General features: G+C 36.2%; 1 protein-coding gene across 1 annotated transcript in view; it reads right to left on the bottom strand.

Annotated features, from left to right (window-relative positions):
- Window positions 1-4074: 4074 nt before the first annotated feature.
- The window catches only part of ZCRB1 (zinc finger CCHC-type and RNA binding motif containing 1), a 20963-nt gene continuing 4130 nt past the window's right edge, over window positions 4075-20907 (bottom strand). Inside the window, exons 3-8 of the mRNA XM_004384574.2 lie at window positions 18082-18110; window positions 11070-11181; window positions 10426-10533; window positions 7978-8090; window positions 7817-7892; window positions 4075-7015 (exon numbers count right to left, since the gene is read on the bottom strand). Of these exons, the coding sequence (XP_004384631.1) occupies window positions 6884-7015; window positions 7817-7892; window positions 7978-8090; window positions 10426-10533; window positions 11070-11181; window positions 18082-18110 (570 nt within the window). The 3' untranslated portion in view covers window positions 4075-6883. The remainder of the gene's footprint in view (window positions 7016-7816; window positions 7893-7977; window positions 8091-10425; window positions 10534-11069; window positions 11182-18081; window positions 18111-20907) is intronic.

Here is a 20907-nt window from a genome sequence, read left to right as displayed (position 1 = left end):
GAACTTCCAACCTTTTCATTAGCAGCCAAATGTGTTAACCATGTACACTACCCAAGGACTTTGTAACACACCCATTATAATAATAATTAATATTTTTTAGCAAAATATATGAATATTCACACTAAGTGAAATATATAAGGACTATCAATCATCTCACATCAGTTCAGGTCAGGTTTGCCACCAAATGAGTTTATGTAAATTTTGAAATCAACTTTTGGTTTTGAGAGTTTTTTGGAGTTTGGAATTATGAGTATAGGATTGTGGACCTGTATTCCTATTTTCAGGAGTCCCTGGGTGGTGCAGTTAAGTGCTTGACCACTAGCTGAAAGATTTGTAGTTTGAGCCCACCCAAAGGCTCCTCTGCAGACACACCTGGTGATCTGCTTGAGAAAGCTCACAGTCTTGAAAACCCTATGGAGCAGTTCTATTCTGCACACATGGAGTCGTCATGCATTGGAATTGACTCGACAGCCACAGCAACAACAACATTCTTATTTTACAAATAAAGTAACTGGGACCCAGATCGGTCAGGCAACCTTTACAAGAATGTGTTATAGGCTAGTGGCAGGGCTGTGGCTCAAAACTAGGACTTCTATAACTTCACATTACTTTGAACATCTAAAGTTTTATAATGGAATTAGAGAGAAACTGGTATTTGGTTAACAGAAATTTGTCTATAGCAAAATTTCCCGGATTATATATATTCTGTTGAATAGTTTTGAGTTCAGAAACACTGACAATTATTTTCAGGGGCTTTTCAAAATAGTTTGCTACTAATTTAAAACCTACTCAGATAAGTAAAAAAGATCGCAACCAACACAGAAAAATCTTGAGATTCTGATTATGATCAATGCCTTCAGGCATACATCGAAATTCAGAAAAATCTGATTGGGAGGGATTGTATCATCACTCACTCTGAGAAGCTAAGAAGTTTCTGACAACAGTAATATTGGTAATACAAGGACAAAAAAGTGTAGGAGTGGGAATAGGCATTGTCATGCTTGAAGAAACATCATTTCCTCTTGTGTTAGGTGCCATTGATTTTCAACTCACAGTGACCCCATGTGACAGAGTAGAACTGCCCCATAGGGTTTTCTAGGCTGTAATCTGTATCTTCCTTGGAGCCACTGGGTGGCTTTGAACTACAAAGCTTTCAATTAGCAGCCAAGTGCTTAACCATTGCGCCATCACGGCTCCTTGAAAATCTATGTGGAAACATTTCAAAGGTTTTATGTATATATCTTAGTGTTGACATAAAATGAGGAAACATTCAATATAAAAACCTTATGTCTTAGGCTGAGTTCTCTGGAGAAGCAAAACCAGTAAAGTGTACAAATATATAGAGAGATTTATATTAAGGAAATAGCTCACGCAGTTGAAGAGGCTGGAACGTGGGTCAGGCTGGAGGCTTCTCCTGATTCATGTAGCTGCAAGGGCTGGCAAACCCAAGGCTGGCAAGTCAGACAGCAGGGCTCTGGCTTACAGACTGTGAAGACCAACAAATCCAAAGATCGGCAGGCAAGATAGCAGGTAAGCTACTAGCTCAAGTCTCATGAACTGGAGGTCAGACAAACAGGAGCCAGCTGCAATATCCAGTGGGAGCAAAAGCCCACCAACCTTGCCAGAGTGTCCACTTATGTTTGATGCAGGCCGCACCCCAAGGAAACTCCCTTTCAACTGATTGGCTACTCACAGCAGATCTCATCATGGAGGTGATCACATCATTATACGACTGCCAAACTACATCATAACTGACAAACCACTGAGAATCATGGCCTAGCTAAGTTGACACACAACCCTAATGATAATAGTCCACCCCTTGTCAACTTGGCACCTGTACACATCTCCTTAAACCATACATAATCTCTGAATAAAGACAATTATAGTCATACTTGCACCTAACATGATACAAGTAACACAAATGCAACCAAAAATGCATTAGCCCTGTTTACATCTTATATTTTATAAGTGAAGAGAATGAAAATATTTGATGCACACATACAAGGCAGAAATACTCCTAACAATTGCAGTCCTCATTTCTGCAACTGCTCACGTGGTCGTAACTGGTATTTAGAACTACCTTCTTCCACCACCCATTCTGTATTCCCTTTGCCCTCAGGAAGCACCTCAGCTGGTTGTGGTACTTTGCCTGGTGGGGTGAACCAAACCTTCATTCCAGAAGGTTCTGGGCCATTAGTAGTCATGTCGGAATTGGGTTGCTGTAGTTTTCTGTTGACTTTAATCACAGGGCATGATGGTACTAAGAGACACCATAAGGGATCTCCTGCATTCCAGAGATACTCTTCTTTGCCTCCATTATGTAATATCAATCTGATTTCCTCTTGGTAATCATGATCAATCACACCAGCCAGTATGGTAACTCCCTTCTTTGCCTGTTGATCCGGAGGCATAAGGAGCCCAAACTGGCACCTTATAAACACATGGTATCATTAGCTGCATATATATTTTCTGTCATTTCTCCTGGGTAGTAAATCTTTATCAAACATTTTATGAGGATGACGTTTACCTATGAATATTCTAATATTTTCAATTACAATATCCTAAACCAAACCCATTGCCATTGAGTCAATTCTGATGCATAGCAACCCTATAAGACAGAGTATAACTGCCCCATAGAGTTTCTAAGGAGCAGCTGGTGGATTTGAACTGCTGACTGTGATGCTTAAGATTGTGTGTCAACTTGGCTGGGCTGTGATTCTCAGTGTTTATATGTGATCACCCCCATGATGGGATCTGCTGTCAGTAGCCAATCAGTTGAAAGGGAGTTTCCTTGGGCCTGTGGCCTGCATCTGAATATAAGTGGATGTTCTGGCTTTTGCCTGCTCTGGATCCTGCAGTTGCCTCCTGTTTGTCTGACCTCTGGTTCTTGGGACTTGAGCTAGCAGCTTATCTGCTGATCTTGGGATTCATGGGTCTTCACGGCCTGTGTGCAAGAGCCCTGCTCTCCGACCTGCCGATCTTGGGTTCACCAGCCCCTGCAGCTACATGAATCAGGAGAAGCCTTGCAGTCTTGCCTACCAATCTTGGGATTTGTTGACTTTCACAGCCTGTGAACAAGAGCCCTGCTCTATAACCTGCCGATCCTGGGCTTGCCAGGCCCTGCAGCTATATGAATCAAGAGAAGCCTCTACTTGATCCACAGACTTGGGATGTTCCAGCCTCTACAATTGAGTGAGCCATTTCCTTGATATAATATTTCTCTCTATAAATATTTATACACTTTACTGGTTTTGCCTCTCTAGAGAACCCAGCCTAAGACACACAACTTCTGGTTAGTAGTCGTAGCATTTAACCACTTCATTGCCAGGGCTCCAGTTACAATATAGGCAACTCTAAATAACTGACAGAAAGTAGGTAGGAAATTACCATTTATGGAGTACTTACTATATGTCAGGAACTCTGTAAATAAGATAGGTATGTCTGTGGCTCTATGAAGTTTACATATTTGTTCTCACTTTTGAGAGGGGGAAAAAGAGATATACGTGTGGATTAGGGGAGAGAACATTCTAAGCAGAGGGGTAGAGTTAGCAAAATAAAGGTCAGAAATGTGATCTTTATAGGTCACATGTGCCTAGATGTGTGAGGGGTTCAGTGAACAGTTTGGTTTACTTGGAACATAGGAAGCACAAGGATAGAAGTGGGGAATATGAAAGAAAGAGATGTAAGGAGTGACCCTGAGTTATCTACAGCCCTTCATAGTGGAAAGAGCATACAGCCACAGATCTGATCAAATTGTGGTTTTACTAATTTCATCTTTGTGAACTCCTTTTAGTTTCTAAGATTCTAACCCTCACTTTCCATCAATAATAAATGGGATAATTTTATCTGACAAGTTTATTATGAGAATTTCCACTATGAAGGGCTATAGATAACTTGGTCACTCCTTACATCTCCTTCATATTTCCCACTTCTATCCTTGTGCTTCCTATGTTCCAAGTAAACCAAACTGTTCACTGAACCCCTCACACCTCTAGGCACATGTAACTTATAAAGATCACATTTCTGACCTTTATTTTTGCTAACTACCACTCTGCTTAGAAAGTTCTCTCCCCTAATCCACATGTATATCTTTTTTTTACCCCTTGAAAAATCAGATATTACTTCTCGTTTTAAAAATGGAATTCAATAAATACACTGCTCTAGCCTAGACAGTTGCACTAAGAAGAGTATTTCTGAGGCTCGCCACAAACACAGCCATGCCAGACAGACAAGGATGATGTGGCAGGGAGTGCTTGGAAGGGGGTGGTGGTCACTGAGGATGGTGTTGTCTTTGACGGTTCATCCGTAACTGTGGTACTGAGAGACAATGCCTTAGCATGATTCCCATAGCTTCCGCTATTCTCCCATTTCCTCAGAGCTGCTAGATCGCTAAACTGATAGTTCATCCCCTCAGATATCTCTTGCATTTATCCTGTGAATTGTGTGTTAGATCCCTGTTTCCTAGGTCACTTGTCCTCCTTTTTTTGGTTTTAGTAGAACATATCTTCTAGTACCTTTTTGAGAAAAGATATTAAAGGATATGTAACTTTTGAGTCTTTGAACAACTAAAACTTTTTTAAACCCTCACAATGGATTGGTAGCTTGGCTAGGTATAGAACTGTGGGTAAAAATCATTTTACCTCAGTATTCTGAAGCAGTTACCCTATTGTCTTCCAGCTTCCCATTTTGCTGTTGAGAAGTCTAATGCTTTTCTTGTAACTGATCGTTTCTGACCTGTTTCCCACCTTACCCCTAGAAGCTTTTAGGTTTTTGTGTTTTGTTGTTGGTGTTGTGAAACTTCATAATGATTTGCCTTGGTGACAGACTTTTTTCACTCATGGTTTAGTATTTAATTAGCTTATTAATGATTTATTGTCTTTCCCGTCAATCTCCTGCCTGAGGTGAACAAGGTTATCTGATGGTATTCTGGACAATAGGGAGGGGAAAGAGACTGCAGTTGTCATGGTTCAGAAAGACGGGGAAGGGTGCGTTTGGTGGTCTAACTGCTCTTTACACAGTACTTCCAGTCAATGATGTTTGTACCTTTTTATTTTTCCAATAACTCAGGTCAAGTAAATTACTTCGTGCCAACAGCTGCTAAGTGGCAACATAGCCACAGGAACCTAGGTTTGTCTGCCAATAGAAACTATACTCTTAACCACTATGCATTACCTTAGTAGTGGGCTTTTGTTTTTCTATCCATATGTGTACCCATATATAGCAAGTATTTTGAACTTAACATTATATACAGAATGCTGTTCCACATCATATAAAATTCTTTAAAAATACCATTTCAATGCTTCCTAATCCTCTATCATTCTGGATGTATCATGCTTTAAGTATTTTGTTGCTGGCATTATTGCCATCTTTTGAGTTTTAAAAACAATATTTATCTTTGTACATAAATGGGTATATTTCCTATTAGAACCTTAAAATAAAACAGAATGTAATTTGTTTTTAAAGAACAGAACAAATTTAGTATTTGATACTTATTGTTAGATTACCCTTCAGAAATGTGCCAATTTACAATACCACAAGTACTTTACCTCACTCTCATCAACAATAAAGTATGTTTCCTTTTTTTTTCTAAAATTAGGTACAAAATAATGTTTCACTGGTTATAATTTATTTAATTAACTAATGAGAAAGAGTATTTTTCATGTTTATCATTTCAATTTTATTTCTGTATATTGTTTATGCCATGAGCCCATTTTCTACTACTGTCTGTGTATTTAGGTATTTCTATAAACTTTTATATATTTTGTGACAAATCTTTTAGTATACAAAAAGTAATAAATGGATGTTCTTTTTATAAAACATTTGAACAGTATAAAAACATACAAAGTAGAAAATTAAAGACTCCATTATCCTATTCCCATGTAACTATTGTCAAAAAGTATGAAACAACTTAGTTATAAAACAAACACATGCAAAAACGAGGCAATTATTACTTTAGGAAAAATGTAATCATAGCACGCTCCTTGGGTCAGGAGCGAAGAGTGTTTATATGGTCATAAAAACAAAAACAACAAATATAGGTTTAACCAAAAAATTTAACATGATCATATTGGGAAGATGGAAGAGAGTATAAGAGGAGTATAAGAGATGGAAGAAAAATTCTCCTTTATGGCCTCAAAGTCAATTAAAAATATATTAGGTAATGAATTAATAGAAATATATGTATATTATTTAGCAATATGTATGTAATGAAACAGTTGAAGAAGTTACGAGTAGTTGCTTCTGGGGAATAGAATTGGGCAGTAAGGCAGTGCAGACGGAAAACTGCTGTGTTTGGTTATAAGCCTTTCAGAGTTACACATTTTACTTTATATTTTATGGGTACTTATAATTTATCCAGATTGCGATAAAGCTAAAAGAAGAAGACAAAATGCCCATATTTAACAACAAAATTCTCTTGAAAATTTTATTAACATTTAATAATAAATCATTCATTTTTTTTCAGCTTTTAGGAAGTTTTTGTTTTAAAGATTAAGGTTATTTCAAAAGTACTCATGTAAACCAATCAGATGTGAATACAGCTTTTATAATGAACCTCCCAAATAAACCTTTGTAATATCTGCTTTCTTTCTTGGGATGACACTAACATTACCAAAATAACATTAAGTTTTCTTATTAAAATTTGCTGTTTTCAGAATTAATGGTTATCAACGAATTCTTGGTTTTTATTACTCTGCTAAGGTAAGATAAAAACATGATATTTTAAAATTATTTTTCAATTTCCTATGAACTATTTTATAGTAAAAAACTATTTGGTAACAAGTGTTCTTATGCTGAAAGTTCCAAAAGTAATCTTTAGTCCCCAAATGAACTTTGTACTCCAAGATTTTTTGTTAATTTTAATGATATTTACATGATATTAATTTTAATCACTAAGTTCCTCCTCGTCACTGAAATATGTGCTTTTCTTTATCCGTGGGCGTCTTGAATCATCTGATGTTGATGGGTTCCCTGAACTGGGTTTCCATTTTTTTTCTTCTTCTTCAATTTTGGCTTGCTGTAATGTGATTCGGACAACAACAAAAAACCAGGAAACTGTTTACTATTGTTTCTGGTATATTACTTTAAAACATGGCAAAAACATACCACAACTGCCATGACTCCTCACCCTCTCATGCCCCTGAAACAATTCTAGTCCATCAGGTGCTGATGTTTTTTCTTTGCCAAGTTCTATCCCAGTCTCACAATATTACTCAAAATGATTTCAGTCACTGTTTGCTAATTAACAGGCACCTGAGATAAAACCTACCTGCCACTCCTGCTAGAGGTGGGAAATGTTATATGCGATAAGACACTAGTTAATTAAAAGGAAAAATAAATTGACATACGCTTTTATGATGTCAACACAAAATAACTGGCTACATAAAATTAGGAGATTGTATATCCTTTTCCAAAACATGCTTCATATATTTGTATCAGGTCCTTCAATGGTCAAAACTCTGTTTTTGGTTTTGTTTTGAAGTTTTTCTTTTTTAAAAATGCCTTTCACTTAAATTATCTTTTCTATTGGCTAACCTCACTTCAATCAAATAGTTTCGCTCAATTCCATTATGAAAACAGTTTAAGACATTAAAGGTATTACTGGGCCCTTAAAATCTAGAAAGAACCAATGGGAACTTTTCCATCACACTTGTCTGATGATCTTGGATAAATAATAGCCTGTTTCTGAAAGTTTAGCCGGTGAAGTGAAAAGACAAGGGTTGCCATGAGGAGATTATCAACAAAGTATGCAAGGAACATAAAACTATTAACTCAAGGCAGCTATGGCATGGTCTGTTTCAAAGGAAATATTTAGTACCTGGAAAGCTATGGCTTGACTTAGACTGTCAAGAGCAGGATCTTCCCCTTCATTGTCACTTTCTTCTACTTCCTCACTAAATAATTAAAAAAAAGAACGCTCTCAACTTCAGAAGACAGACGCAACATAATACTGTATTCGGTAAGAGTTGATATACATACATTTGTTCTTCTGGTTCAGAGATTTTCTTTTTTTTCTTTTTCTCCTTCTTCTTTGGAGGTTCACGTTCTCCAAGCATATTTTTAGGACAGGCATAACTTAAGTGACCATTTTCCTTTTGTTTCCCATGAAAAAAGGAAAAAACAATACTAAATTTGTGGTTGTTATTAACAGAAACTTGCCTGGTACCCTAAGACTAAAACATTTTAGAATTTAACAAAGAATACTGTCACACTGGGAATCTACAAAGAGATTAATAATAAAACCCATTACTTTAGTATTCAGAAGTTTCACTAAAAACGTAAAAGAAGTATTCTTCCCTCAAACACTTTAAATCTCAAGATTCAGGGTCTGATAAAAACAATTCAAAATTTAAATGGACCATCTACCTTAAATGCAAAAATTTTAAGTTATTATTTGATAAAATGTAGATAAACCTATTCCTGTTAATTACACTTTTAAAAACAAATGGAAAATTTTAGGTCTTCCTCACTTTTCCTACTAATTAATTTCATTTTGTTCCTTTCATATCAATGAACTAGACCTGCAATGTCCAATTATGGTAGCCACTAGCCACATGTGGAGACTGACGACTTGAAATGTGACTAGTCTGAATTGATATACACAGTAAGGGTAAAATACACATTGGATTTTGAAGACAAAAAGAAAAAGTAAAATATCTTAATACTTTTTAAAATACTGATTATATATTCAAACGATAATGTTTTAGATATACTGGGTTAAATAAAAGATATTAAAATTAATTTTCACCTGTTTGTTTTTTCTTAATGTGGCTACTAGGAAAATTAAAATTACATATGTGGCTTGCATAGCTGGGCTAGACTTTTATTCATAATGGGCCATAATATTGTTTGAGTTGTAAACCCTAATTACTCTGAACTATAATCCATACGTTAGCTCACTAAAAATACATTTAAGAGGTAATATGTGAGAGTGGGGGTATGGGGAGAGACCAAGCCAAAATCAGAACAACAGAAGAGAAAAAAAATTATGCTTTTCAAGCATATCTGACAAAGCATCAAATAGACTGTGTACTTTGTATACTTGGGAAAACATGGCTGAACCTAAAAGGTGCTACTATGGATGAACTGTCACATTCAGGGGCCTGGTAGAGAGAATGTACTTGGAGAAGCATTTTCTAAACTTGCTTTCTGGAATAATGGTATACCAAAAAATGTTAACATACCCCATTAAAAAAAGGGCTTTAATAGTAAAATAACCTTGGGAAAAATCAATTTTTTTGGGGGGGGAAACTTAAAGAAATACAGAAATACACAGTATAATACAACAAATCTATGGATCCATAAACCAAAATGAACAGATTAACAGATTCATCCATTTCTCAGATAATATTTACTGCGAATATGAAGATACATACTAATCTGACCGTAAGTATCCCCTCCCTCCTTTTTTTAAAACAAAACTCAGGACTTAGGACACAGTTCCTGTAACATTTACTTGAGAGGTTTCAGAATCACAAGAATTGACAACTACTAGGTACCCAGGTTCTTGCTTCCTCACTCTATCCATCCGTCTGTCCATCCGTCCATCTGTCTTACCTTTCTTGGAGGGCAAGGGGTGATAGTGGGGGAAAGGACCCAACCCATTTCCTTGTATCCTCTACTTGGTTTTGTAGCCAGCACGATGTCTTTCAGCAATCCTCTCCCCAGCTCCCCATTAATACCTCTGGGCTCTGCTTCTTAAATATTTCATAGTCATTTTGGAAACTGATAGCAATAAGATCCAGACTGAAGTTCTCCTGATACCATTATGGGCCATGTGCAAAATTGTTCTGTGGCTTTGTATCTCTTCCCATCACCCAAATTTTAAATGGATAGGATAAATGATGATGAAAACTAGATAAGAAAATTTGGGGACAGTTCAGTCACAAAACATTAACAGCACTAATAGGGAAAACCAAAAACTTTCCAAGACAATACCCCATAGATAATGATTCATATGATAATGTTTGTACTGAATGCCAATGCTTTAACATTGGTAAGATGTTCAGAAACAGGCAGTATACTATTAAAACAAAAATTTATGAGTTGCTGAAATCTTTCAAGACAATGATATCTGACTGTTTTAGTGCTAAGTATGCAAACATGTAAATAATTAGTCAAAAACTTTTTAACCTAACATTTTTCAAAAACTTAGAAGCCAGAGAAAATAGTGCACTATATTATCCAACGCAGGTGATCTTCACACACTACATTTCAATTGCGTTTACTTAGATGTGCCCAGAATCCCTAAGTAAAACAACTTTCATAACCCAATTTTAGCCAGTCAGAAGTTTTGGTGAGCACAAATAAAAGACTAAAATAAAAATATCCTAAATGGTAATATCATAAATGTTGCAGAAACTGTGTCTAAAGCCCTGAGTTTTGTTAAAGACATGAAAAATTCCATTAAGTTTTAGGTTTACTCACCCCACATTCATAACACTTAGATTTATCAAAGTAGTGTCGCCTTCGGATGAACTCAGCTGCTCTTCCATTGTCGATAGCAATGCTTGCTTTTATCATTCTACCAAATAACTAAACCAAAGAAAAACGTAAATGAAGGATGTATTTCACAGAAACCTTACAGTTATTTGATCCCATTTCCTTAAATCTTTAATTCCATTTTATATTTTTGCTTATTTTGGTGGTTGCCTACTTAAAACCAAAAAAAAAAACCACTGCCATCAAGTTGATTCTGACTCACAGCAACCCCAACAGGAAGAGTAGAACTGCCCCATAGGGTTTCCAAGGCTGTAATCTTTATGGAGCACACTGTCATATCTTTCTCCCAATGGGTCTGAACCACCGACTGTCCAGTCAGTAGCCAACTGGTTAACCACTGTTCCACCAGGCCTACTTACGTGTGACAAATTCTATCCTGTAGTAATTTCTTGGATTCTACCAATGTTTTGGGAACCCAATACAGTTCTGGTATCTTTTGTATTCACTAATCTAGATACCCTCAAAATCTACTGCTATCCGTCAATCTTATTGCCCTCTGCATCTGTACGTTTTTGGCCTGAGGGAGCACAAAGGCTTTGGGGTTAAAATTTTGGGAATAAATGGCTTACCTGTTTGTTGTTTATTGCCCTGGTACAGTTTTGTGCAGATTCTTTATCCAAAAATAAAATAAATGCAACCCCTTTACTCTTCCTGGTATCTTTATCTTTCATTATAGTAACCCTTAAAGTATAAACAAATAGTTAAAAAAGAGGCAGCAATAAACAAACAGTATTAATAAATCCTTAGGAAACTCAAGCTTTAAAAAAATAGTTACACAATAAAAAATTTATGAAGTAAGAGAAATAAATTCATTCGACAAATCAGCTATCTCTTTAGTCATGGGACATCAAGAAGAATGAAAATGAGCAAATCTGATATTGATATAACACAAGTGAGCACAGCTATGATAAGCAGTATCAGATAAATCAAATATTAATAGAAGGAATAATCAGAAAGTAGAAGGATGAGGTAAAGAGATCACAGAGACAGTGGAATCTTGAAGAATAAGCATGATCCCTCTTCTATACTAACTCCCTCATCTTGCAAAAAACAAAAATCCCAAAAAACTGAGGTATTCCTTTCTAGACAAAAAGTACAATGGATTACTTAAATTGTTTTACTTCTTTAGGTTTTAGACTCTAATTATATTACTAATGTTCTTTTCTTTTAAAGAATTTCCGGTTCAGTGGTTCTTAGCCATACCATCCAACATACCTGAGTGATAGGGATGGGGACAGCAGAACACAGAGTATGCTTTTTCTCCTGACCTCTTAACCATTCTTAGTCTTTGAGACTCTTGCTCACTATATGCATCAAACATAGTTTAAACAATAATGTTCAACAGGGCTCCTTGAAGAAATGGCTGATTCTAGGTCTGGGGCTGGGTAGGTACAAGATGAGCTTAGAACATCTTGTTATTCCAGAAAATAAGAGCTTGGAGGGGGCGGGGAAAATGGGACATGTCACAAGAACACAGAGCCAGCTTAAAGGAGCTACAAGTAGCCAAATCTACGAAAATTTGAGCACCAAAATAATTAAGTAATGAATTATAAACCACAGAAAAAAGTAGGCATTCCAATCATTCATATGATAATAAATGTTGTTATTGTGTGCCATCAAGTTGATTCCAACTCATAGCCATCCTATAGGACAGAGTAGAACAGCCTCAGAGGGTTTCCTAGGCTGTAACCTTTATGGGAGCACATTGCCAGGTCTTTTTTCCTGCAGGGCCGCTGGTGGGTTCAAACTGCCAACCTTCTGGTTAGCAGCTGAGTGCTTAACCACTGTGCCACTAGGGCCCCTCCATAAGAAATAAATAAGCAGGAAGAAAGGAAGGCTCTTACTTATAGCAGACTGCTGAGGGGTGACTGGTGAATATGAAGGAGTGCTGGAGTTGGAAAATCATTTTGCAAAAATGATGATAAAGACTGGATCAGGCCAGAATCATCAACAAATGTTAAATCATAAAATGAGGAAAAATAAAGGGGAGATATATTCTTTAAAAAATGTCAGTGTCATAAAAAGCAAAGAAAGTCTGTGGAAACGTTCCAGATTAAAGGAGGCTAAACAGTTAAAGCCAATACCTGACTCTAGACTAGAGCCTGTACTAAAGGGGAAAATGCTATGAAGGACATCATTAGGTCAACTGATGAAATCAGGACATGGATAGATTTATTCGAAAGTATTGTTATATTTAAGAGCTGGATAAAGGAAAGACAAAAGAAAAACTGATGGCTTTGAACTATGTGTTGACGAAAAATATCGACTATACCACGAAGAAGAACGAACAAATCTGTCTTGAAAGAAGTACAGCCAGAATGCTTAGAAGCAAGGATGACGAGACTTCCTCTCACATACTTTTGAGATGTTATCAGAAGGGATCAGTCCCTGGAGAAGGACATCACGCTTGGTAAAGCAGAGGGTCGGGTCGCAAAAAAGAGGAAGACCCTCTCAAAGAGATGGATCGACACACAGTGGCTGCAACAAAGAGCTCAAGCATAATAATGATTGTGAGGACGGCACAGGACTGGGCAGTGTTTCGTTCTGTTGTATATAGGGTCACTATGAGTCAGAACTGATTTGACAATACCTAACAACAACAAATACTGAACTATAACATAAATGGAGCATAATGTGTACTTTATAAATTCTGCCAAAGTAAAAGTAATAAAAGAATTAACATCAGGAGGATGAGAGAAGGCGTGGAGGGAAATGTAAGGTGCTAATCACCTTATGTAACATGTGACTGAATTCTGTCCACAAAATTAAAAACTGAAGCATGAAAGAAAGAGCTATATAATGGCTTCTACATTTTAACGGTTTCCATCTCTTTCTTAGTCTAGAAGTTTCTTTAGGAACTAATATCTTGGGGTGAGGAAATATTTATCTCAAGTTCTCATTTTTTAGTTTCACTTCTGTTTTTTCTAATTGTTGAATTAAAACACAATTAATTTTAACTTTTTATTTTATAATAGCATACATAATGTAATCCCATTCCTATACAATCATTTATGTTAATCCATCTTTCTATCTTCTAAATATGAAGAGAGAAATGGTTGTAAGAGTGCCCAAAATATTAACGTTACTTATTTCTGGGTGGTGGGATTTAAGATGATTTGTTGCCTTTCTTTTAGTAACTTTTCTAGTGTGTTTGAATTTTTAAAGACAGTATATTATTCGTATTAATAAAGCTATTATTTTAAAATAACTATTAATAAATTCACACAGCTACATTTTAAGAAACTAAAAAAAAAAAGTACTGTTATCAATATAAATTTATGAAGTTAATAACCATACTATGGTTACATGAAGAGAATATTCTTATTTTTAGGAAATACACACTGAAGTATTTAGGAGTAAAAGGCAATGATGTTTGTAACTTGTCCTCAAGTGACTCACAAAAACAAATTGTGTATGTATACACACACACATAGACACATTTACATCTGGAGAGAGTGAAAATGATACAGCAAATGGTCAATCTGGATAAAGGGTATCTTAATGTTCTTTGTACTATTTTTGCAACTTTCTATAAATCTGAAATTATCTAAGTTAAAAAAAGTGACAATATTGGAGACAAAGATTAATAATTGTCTAAAACCTGAATTACAGGATTCCAATAGAAAAGAGGGTAAGAATGAAAAAATAAAGTTTATACAAAATTACATTTCAAAATTATTCTATTTAGATTTGGGTTTAGGCACACATACAGTCATAGGAATGAAACTGGTGAAAAGATGCCACCCATATTAAGGAATAACTTATTTCATTAAAATAGAAACGTAAGTTGAAATAATTTAGGGAAAAATAATCAAATACAATACTTGTTGCCGTCAAGTCAATTCCGACTCATAGTGACCTTATATAGGCAACTAAAATGTTATTGGGCTTGGAAGGAAAGAGGAAAAGTGAAGTACTTGACAAGAAGGCTCAAATTTAGACTGGTTAGCTTCAAAGCTACCAGAGGAATTGAGGAGATGCAGGAAAGTTTTTAACAAATACTGAAAGAAATATCAAATTAAACAGTTGCTTTAACTTTTTGGAATTCTTCATAATGCTTGTGAAGGGTGGGTGAAATCATAATCTTCCTACCTCCTTTTTAAAATACTATTTCAGAAGAAGTGTTAGCTTTCTAAGTCATTTTAGCTTATAATTCCTCTCATCTGTCCCCTTTTCCATTCCTGCTACTTTTTTTTGTCTATTGTGTCATTACTGTTTCAACAGCCTATTCTTACTGGTTCCCTTGATGTTAATTCTCTTATATACTAGTACAAAAGTCTTCTAAATAAGGAATAAATAAAATCACATAATTCCTTTCTTCAAAAATCTTTGGTGTTTCCAACCACGTATTATTTTGGCCCAGCAATCAAGACCCTCTATGATATGGTTCCCACCTCCTTTATCTTTCACTACTCTTCTCCACTCACAAATTCTGAGCTCCAGCCAAAATAAACTGCTTAGAAGAGACCAAAGAGTTCTGGCAGCTTTCCTGTCCCTGACCATAGTACTTCCTGAGATGAACTGCACTTCTGCCTTTGGATTCCATGTAATATCTCTAGATCTTTAGAATAAAGTGATTTTTTTGCTTAAAAAAACCCAAAAAAACAAAAAACAAAGACACAAAACAAAACAAACTGCTCAATGTTCATGTAGCATGGCCTATAATTACCCAAATGGTGCCTCTGTTCACATTGCTTCTATCTTCTTTCGCCTCTCAATCTTTGCCTATTAAAATTTTACTCATTCTTCAAGGTGTACATCAAATGTTAGCTTCCTAATCTCCTCAGGCAGAAATAACTTCTGCTAGACTCTACTTAAATTATTTATGTATAAACAATGCCCCCTCTCTTATTTTAATATAAACTCTTTTAAGGCTGTCTTTGTAATCTATATATGCCCAGCTTAATATGTTAAAAAGCTAGATATAAATGGGAAAAGTAGTTTCTCAAAACAAAACAAAACACCACCACCAAACCCACTGCCATGGAGTTGATTCTGACTCATGGCAACCTCGTAGAGGTTACAAAGTAGAACTGCTCCATAGGGTTTTCTTGGCTATAATCTTTATAGAAGCAGATCCCCAGGCCCTTCTTCCATGGTGCTGCTGGGTGGGTTTGAACTGTCAACCTTTAGGTTAGTGTTGTTGTTGTTATGTGCCGTTGAGTCGATTCTGATTCATAGTGACCCCACAGGACAGAGCAGAACTGCCCCGTAGGGTTTCCTAGGGTTTCCTAGGCTTTAATCTTTACGGGAGCAGATTACCAGGTCTTTTCTCCCACAAAGCAGCTGGTGGGTCTGAACCCGACCTTTTGGTTGGCAGCTGAGCACTTAACCATTCTACCATCAGGGCTCCATGCAAACCATCTATGCCACTCAGTGACCTAGTTTGTCAAAAGAGTGCATCTGTTTTTTCATTCATTTGGTCATTCCATTACTCTGTCATCCTCAAGGCCAGGCACTAAGCACCCGTAAGACAGAGGCAGGAAGACGGGTTTTTTAAGTTGCCATATAAAAATTTTATTTAATATACAGTTCAGTTTGTGGTCTGAAATTGCAGAAACTATAAATACAGAATATTTCTGTTCTGTAACTGGTTCCTGAAATGTGGGACATTCTACATATTGGAAGCAGGTTCTATCATAAATGATTTCCTTACACACTTGCTTCTTTTTTTTTTATTAGTGCCAATAATGTTGGGGTGAGATGGTCTCTCACTGTGGTTTTGATCTGCATTTCTCTAATGGCTAGAGATCGCAGGCATTTCCTCATGTGTCTGTTAGCTGCTTGAATAAGACAGGGTTCTTAACCCTCTAGAAAAAGCTTACACATCTACTGAGGGAGACAGACCTAAAAACCAATTACAATACAATTCTTCAGTAGAGATAAGTGCTGCCTGCTTGGTAACACAGAAAAAAAAAAAAATTACAATAAGAATTTAAAGGATAAATCTAGGATGACTGGCATGGGAAAAGAGGTAGATGGTGGCACCATTTCTTGATATAAGGTATATGACGTATGCATTTAATGAAACATTAAGTACATAACCTGATGCGTAAAAAAACCCGTTGCCGTTGAGTCGATTCTGACTAATAGTGACCCTATAAGACAGAGTAGAACTGCCCTACAGGTTTTCCAAGGAGCAGATAGTGGATTCTAACTGCCGACCTTTTGGTCAGCAGTTGAGATCTTAACCACTGTGCCACACTATTCTCAAAATATGGGTATCATTCATAACACTTCCATCTCCTTCACCCAACTCCCATTTACAAAGTAAGTATATCACTAAGTATTACACATCTTACTTTCTAACAATCTCTCAAACCTGACCATCTCTACCTTTTCATCTGCACCATTTTAGTCTAAAGCAGACTGTTGGATTCAAATCTTGTCTCCACCACCAACAATATGACCTTAGGTTTACCGTGTGCCTCAGTTTCTTCACCTATAACATCAGGATAATTACAGCACCTACTTTATAAGGTAGTTGGGAGAATTAAAGGAGGAAATATATTTAAAATTAGAAAAATGCCTAGCATGTAATATGGGCTTATTAAGTGTTAGATATCATCATCACTAGTGTTTTAATTGATGATGACTATTGCTGGAAATTCTGAAGACCCAAAAACTAACCCAGAAGCATTTTTGATGATTTTAAGTAGAGAAGTAGTTTAAAAGACATTAAACATCTCAAGATGCAAATGAATTTCAACTGTTTAAAATTAATTCATGGAAAGCTAGAATAAAAATAACTAGCCAAGATAAATATGCTCTAAATTCTTGGGATTTTAAATATATACCCGAATGTGTCATAAAGTATTGGTTATAATATAGACTGACAGAATTTTGCTTTTACTTCTGTGCCCCATAATACATTTCTGATTTATTATAAAATAGTGAATTAAATATGAGAATCTCAAGTTCCTTTTATTCCTTCTTAAATAATGGATATTATCATTCATTACCATTTCTGTATGTTTCTAGTATTTCCAACTCTTAAGTTTTCTATGAAGGCAGAGAATATGTTTTCTATTTATTTATCGGTCTCGTAAGCATTTTGCATGTCATATATATTGAAATATTTGGTTTTACATTCTACTTGTTTTGCAAACGCTAACCCACTTTTAGTATATTTTATAACACTTTCGAGTAATCAAGATATTTGTTTAATCAGAGACTTTAATTTATGTCTTATACTGAATAACAGAATTTGTTATAGTTCTTAGCAATATTGTAAAAAATTACAGAAGTTTACATTTTTCATGCTATATAATGAAATACCATGAAATCATTAAAAATGAGGATGTTTCTTTGTCGTACCTGGAAAGATATTCATGATATGTCAAGTTAAAAGAAGACAACGTATAGTCTTTTAAAAAAATTGTCTACGTGTGTTTATGAACATAGAAAAACATCTGCAATACCTAACAATGTTAACAGTAGTATTTTTATTTTCTTCGTTATATCAAGTATCTGTTTTATAACAAAAAAAATAGTAAATCAATTTCCATTTTAAAAAATATCAGACAGGCAAATTCAGATAAATTTTTAAATGAAGTTCCAAAATTCAATGTGAATACTTACTTTACAACTTTGCCATACTTGGAAAATATCTGAAACAAAAGACCACATAATAATTTCCAATTTAATTCAAAATCATAAAGAAATTACATTTTCAGGTTGTCACAATAACCAAATTCTTTGTTATAGTTTACAAAGTTTTCACCTCTAGTCTATAAGGAGACCCTAGGAAAAAGATTTTTTTTTGGTAACTCTAATAATATTCTCATTGTTGTTTTAGTCACATATATCTTGCTCAGTTCCTAACTGTCTGTCAGTGGAGTGGATACAGAGAAAACAATACTCTACATGTGTGGTAGATTTCAGGCACACACTGGACCACCAGTGTTCCTGTGGTATATCCATGGCAGCTATCAATCCCACCATGACTCCTAGAGAAACCTTGAACTTCAAATAAGTATGTTATAGACTATCACTATCCTTACACTACCATCACCCCAACAAACACTGTTTTAGAACACAGATCCTTAGACTGCTTATTAAACAAAGCATAAAACAAAAAAAGCTTCTATAATGAAAAATCAATTTCCTTCACAGACCTATTTGAAATTTCCTACACTCTCCCTCTCCCAGTTCCTCAACTCACTATAATTTGGCTTTGATTCTTCCCACTCCAAGAAATGTGCTTTCAATCAATGGTTGCCAAATCCAATGAACACGCATTTTGCTCCTCATTTTACCTGATCTCTCTACATATACACTGTGGATCCTTCCTTTCTCTTTTGAAATCCTCTTGTCTGCTGCAGTGACAGTAACTTCTGGTTTTGTTTCTATTTCTCTGACTGTGCCTTCAAGTCTTCCTCATAGGTTCTTCTTCTTTCAATAATCCTGTAAGTGTTGGCAGTCCCCAAAGTTTTTTTTTATGGCTTTCTTAACACTTTACACATTCCTTGGGTGATCACCCACATTAAGAATTGTTGTCATGTGCTGTTGAGTTGATTCCGACTCATAACGGCCCTATGTGACAGAGCAGAACTGCCTCACAGGGTTTCCTAGGCTGTAAATCTCTATGGGAGCAGATTGCCAGGTCTTTTTTCCCATGGAGCAGCTGGTAGGTTCGAACCAGTGGCCTTTTGGTTAGCAGCCAACCGCTAACCATTACGTCACCAGGGCTCCTCTGCATTAGAATTACCACCTATATGTCTTCCAGATCGCCTGGGCTCTAGATCCATAGTTTCAATTGACTACTAGACATTCCACTTGTACCTCAAATTTAAGGTTTCCGAAGTTGGTCACCATCTGCACCAAAACCTGATTCTCCTCCTGTATTCTCTAGGTCATCACTAACCATCTAGTCAACCAAAACAGAAAGTTCAAATCACAAAGGTTCTCCCTTCCTCACTCTCCATATTCAATTAGTTATCAAATCTTATCAATTTTATCTTCCTAAAAAACAAACAAACAATCAACAATCGCCTATCCTTATTGTTACGAATTCCAAGTTCAATGAGGTCAAGGTCAAGGACCATAACTCCAGTACTTACAAGAGTATCTTGTCATAGTGGGTTTTCATTAAGTTATTAACATAATATTAATAAATGCTACTTGGTCCAGATGCTGGATTACTTCAATAAACTTCTCAACTGGTCTCTGCCACTTCTGTGTAAGCTATAAAGAAATACTTGTTCTCTGAATATATCGAGTTCTCTTGTCTTGGCATTTTATATATGCTTTCCATTTTCTTAACATTTCAGTTCTCTCCCTTGTTATCTATTGTTTCTCAAAACTCAGCTCAAGGGTCAACATCTTCAGGAAGTGTTCCAAGACCTAAATAAGCAAAGTGCCTACTACTTGTCTAGCATATAATAGGTGCTCAATGAAAGACTGCTAAATGAAGGCATGAAGGGCATTATGTCATTAGACTGTGAGCTCCTTGTTAGGAGGAAGGCCTCAATCTCCTCTGTATCTCCAGCACCTAGCACAATACCTAGCAAACAGAAACTCCTCTATATTTCTTGTTTTCATTATTGCCAACAGCTTCCTAACTGGTCTCCCTGCTTCTTCTTCCCTTAGCTCTCCATACCTATCGCCCCCTACTGAAGTTTATTTTCAACCAGCAACCAGGGAGCGCTTATTAAAATGCAATGTCATTTCTCTGTTCAACACGTCCTAATGGCTTCTCATTTCACTCAGAGTGAAAGCCACAGTCCTTACCACGATTTACATACGCCCCTACAAGTCCTTCTTCCGGATAAGTTTGCCTCTCTGACTACCCCTCTTCTCTCTGATTTACTCTCTGCCTGATATGCTTGTCCCCTAGATATCTGCATAACTGGTTCTTACTAGTCTTCATTCAGAAATCACCTCAATGAGGGCTTTTCTGACCACCTATTTAAAATTTCACCTCCCCCGCAACTTAATATTTAATAACTCTCCTTTCCTACTTTACTTTTTCTCCTTAGCATCTATCATAACACATAGTATTATTGTTTAATTTTTATTGTGGTAGTTTAAGTGAAAGTTTACAATTCAAGTTAGTCTCTCATACAAAAATTTATACATACGTTGTTATCTGACCCTAACTGCTCTCCCTGTACTGTGACAACACACTCCTCCTTTCTACCCCTGATCTCCTGTGTCCATCCAACCAGCTCCTGACCCTCTCTGCCTTCTCAGCTCACCTCTGGACAGAAGCTGCCCATTTAGTCTCACGTATCTACTTGAGCTAAGAAGCACACTCTTCACAAGTATCATTTTATGTCCCACAGTCCAGTCCAATCTTTGTGTGAAGAGCTGGCCTCGGGAATTGTTTTAGTTCTGGGTTGAAAGAGAGTCCAGGGGCCATGCTTTCTGGGGTTCCTCTAATTATCAGTCAGACCATTAACTCTG

This window comes from Trichechus manatus, unplaced genomic scaffold (assembly GCF_000243295.1).
Source record: "Trichechus manatus latirostris isolate Lorelei unplaced genomic scaffold, TriManLat1.0 scaffold00123, whole genome shotgun sequence".
Lineage (NCBI taxonomy): Eukaryota > Metazoa > Chordata > Mammalia > Sirenia > Trichechidae > Trichechus > Trichechus manatus.
The sequence above is the reverse complement of the archived record's forward strand: the minus strand, read 5'-3'. Positions and strand labels throughout refer to the sequence as shown.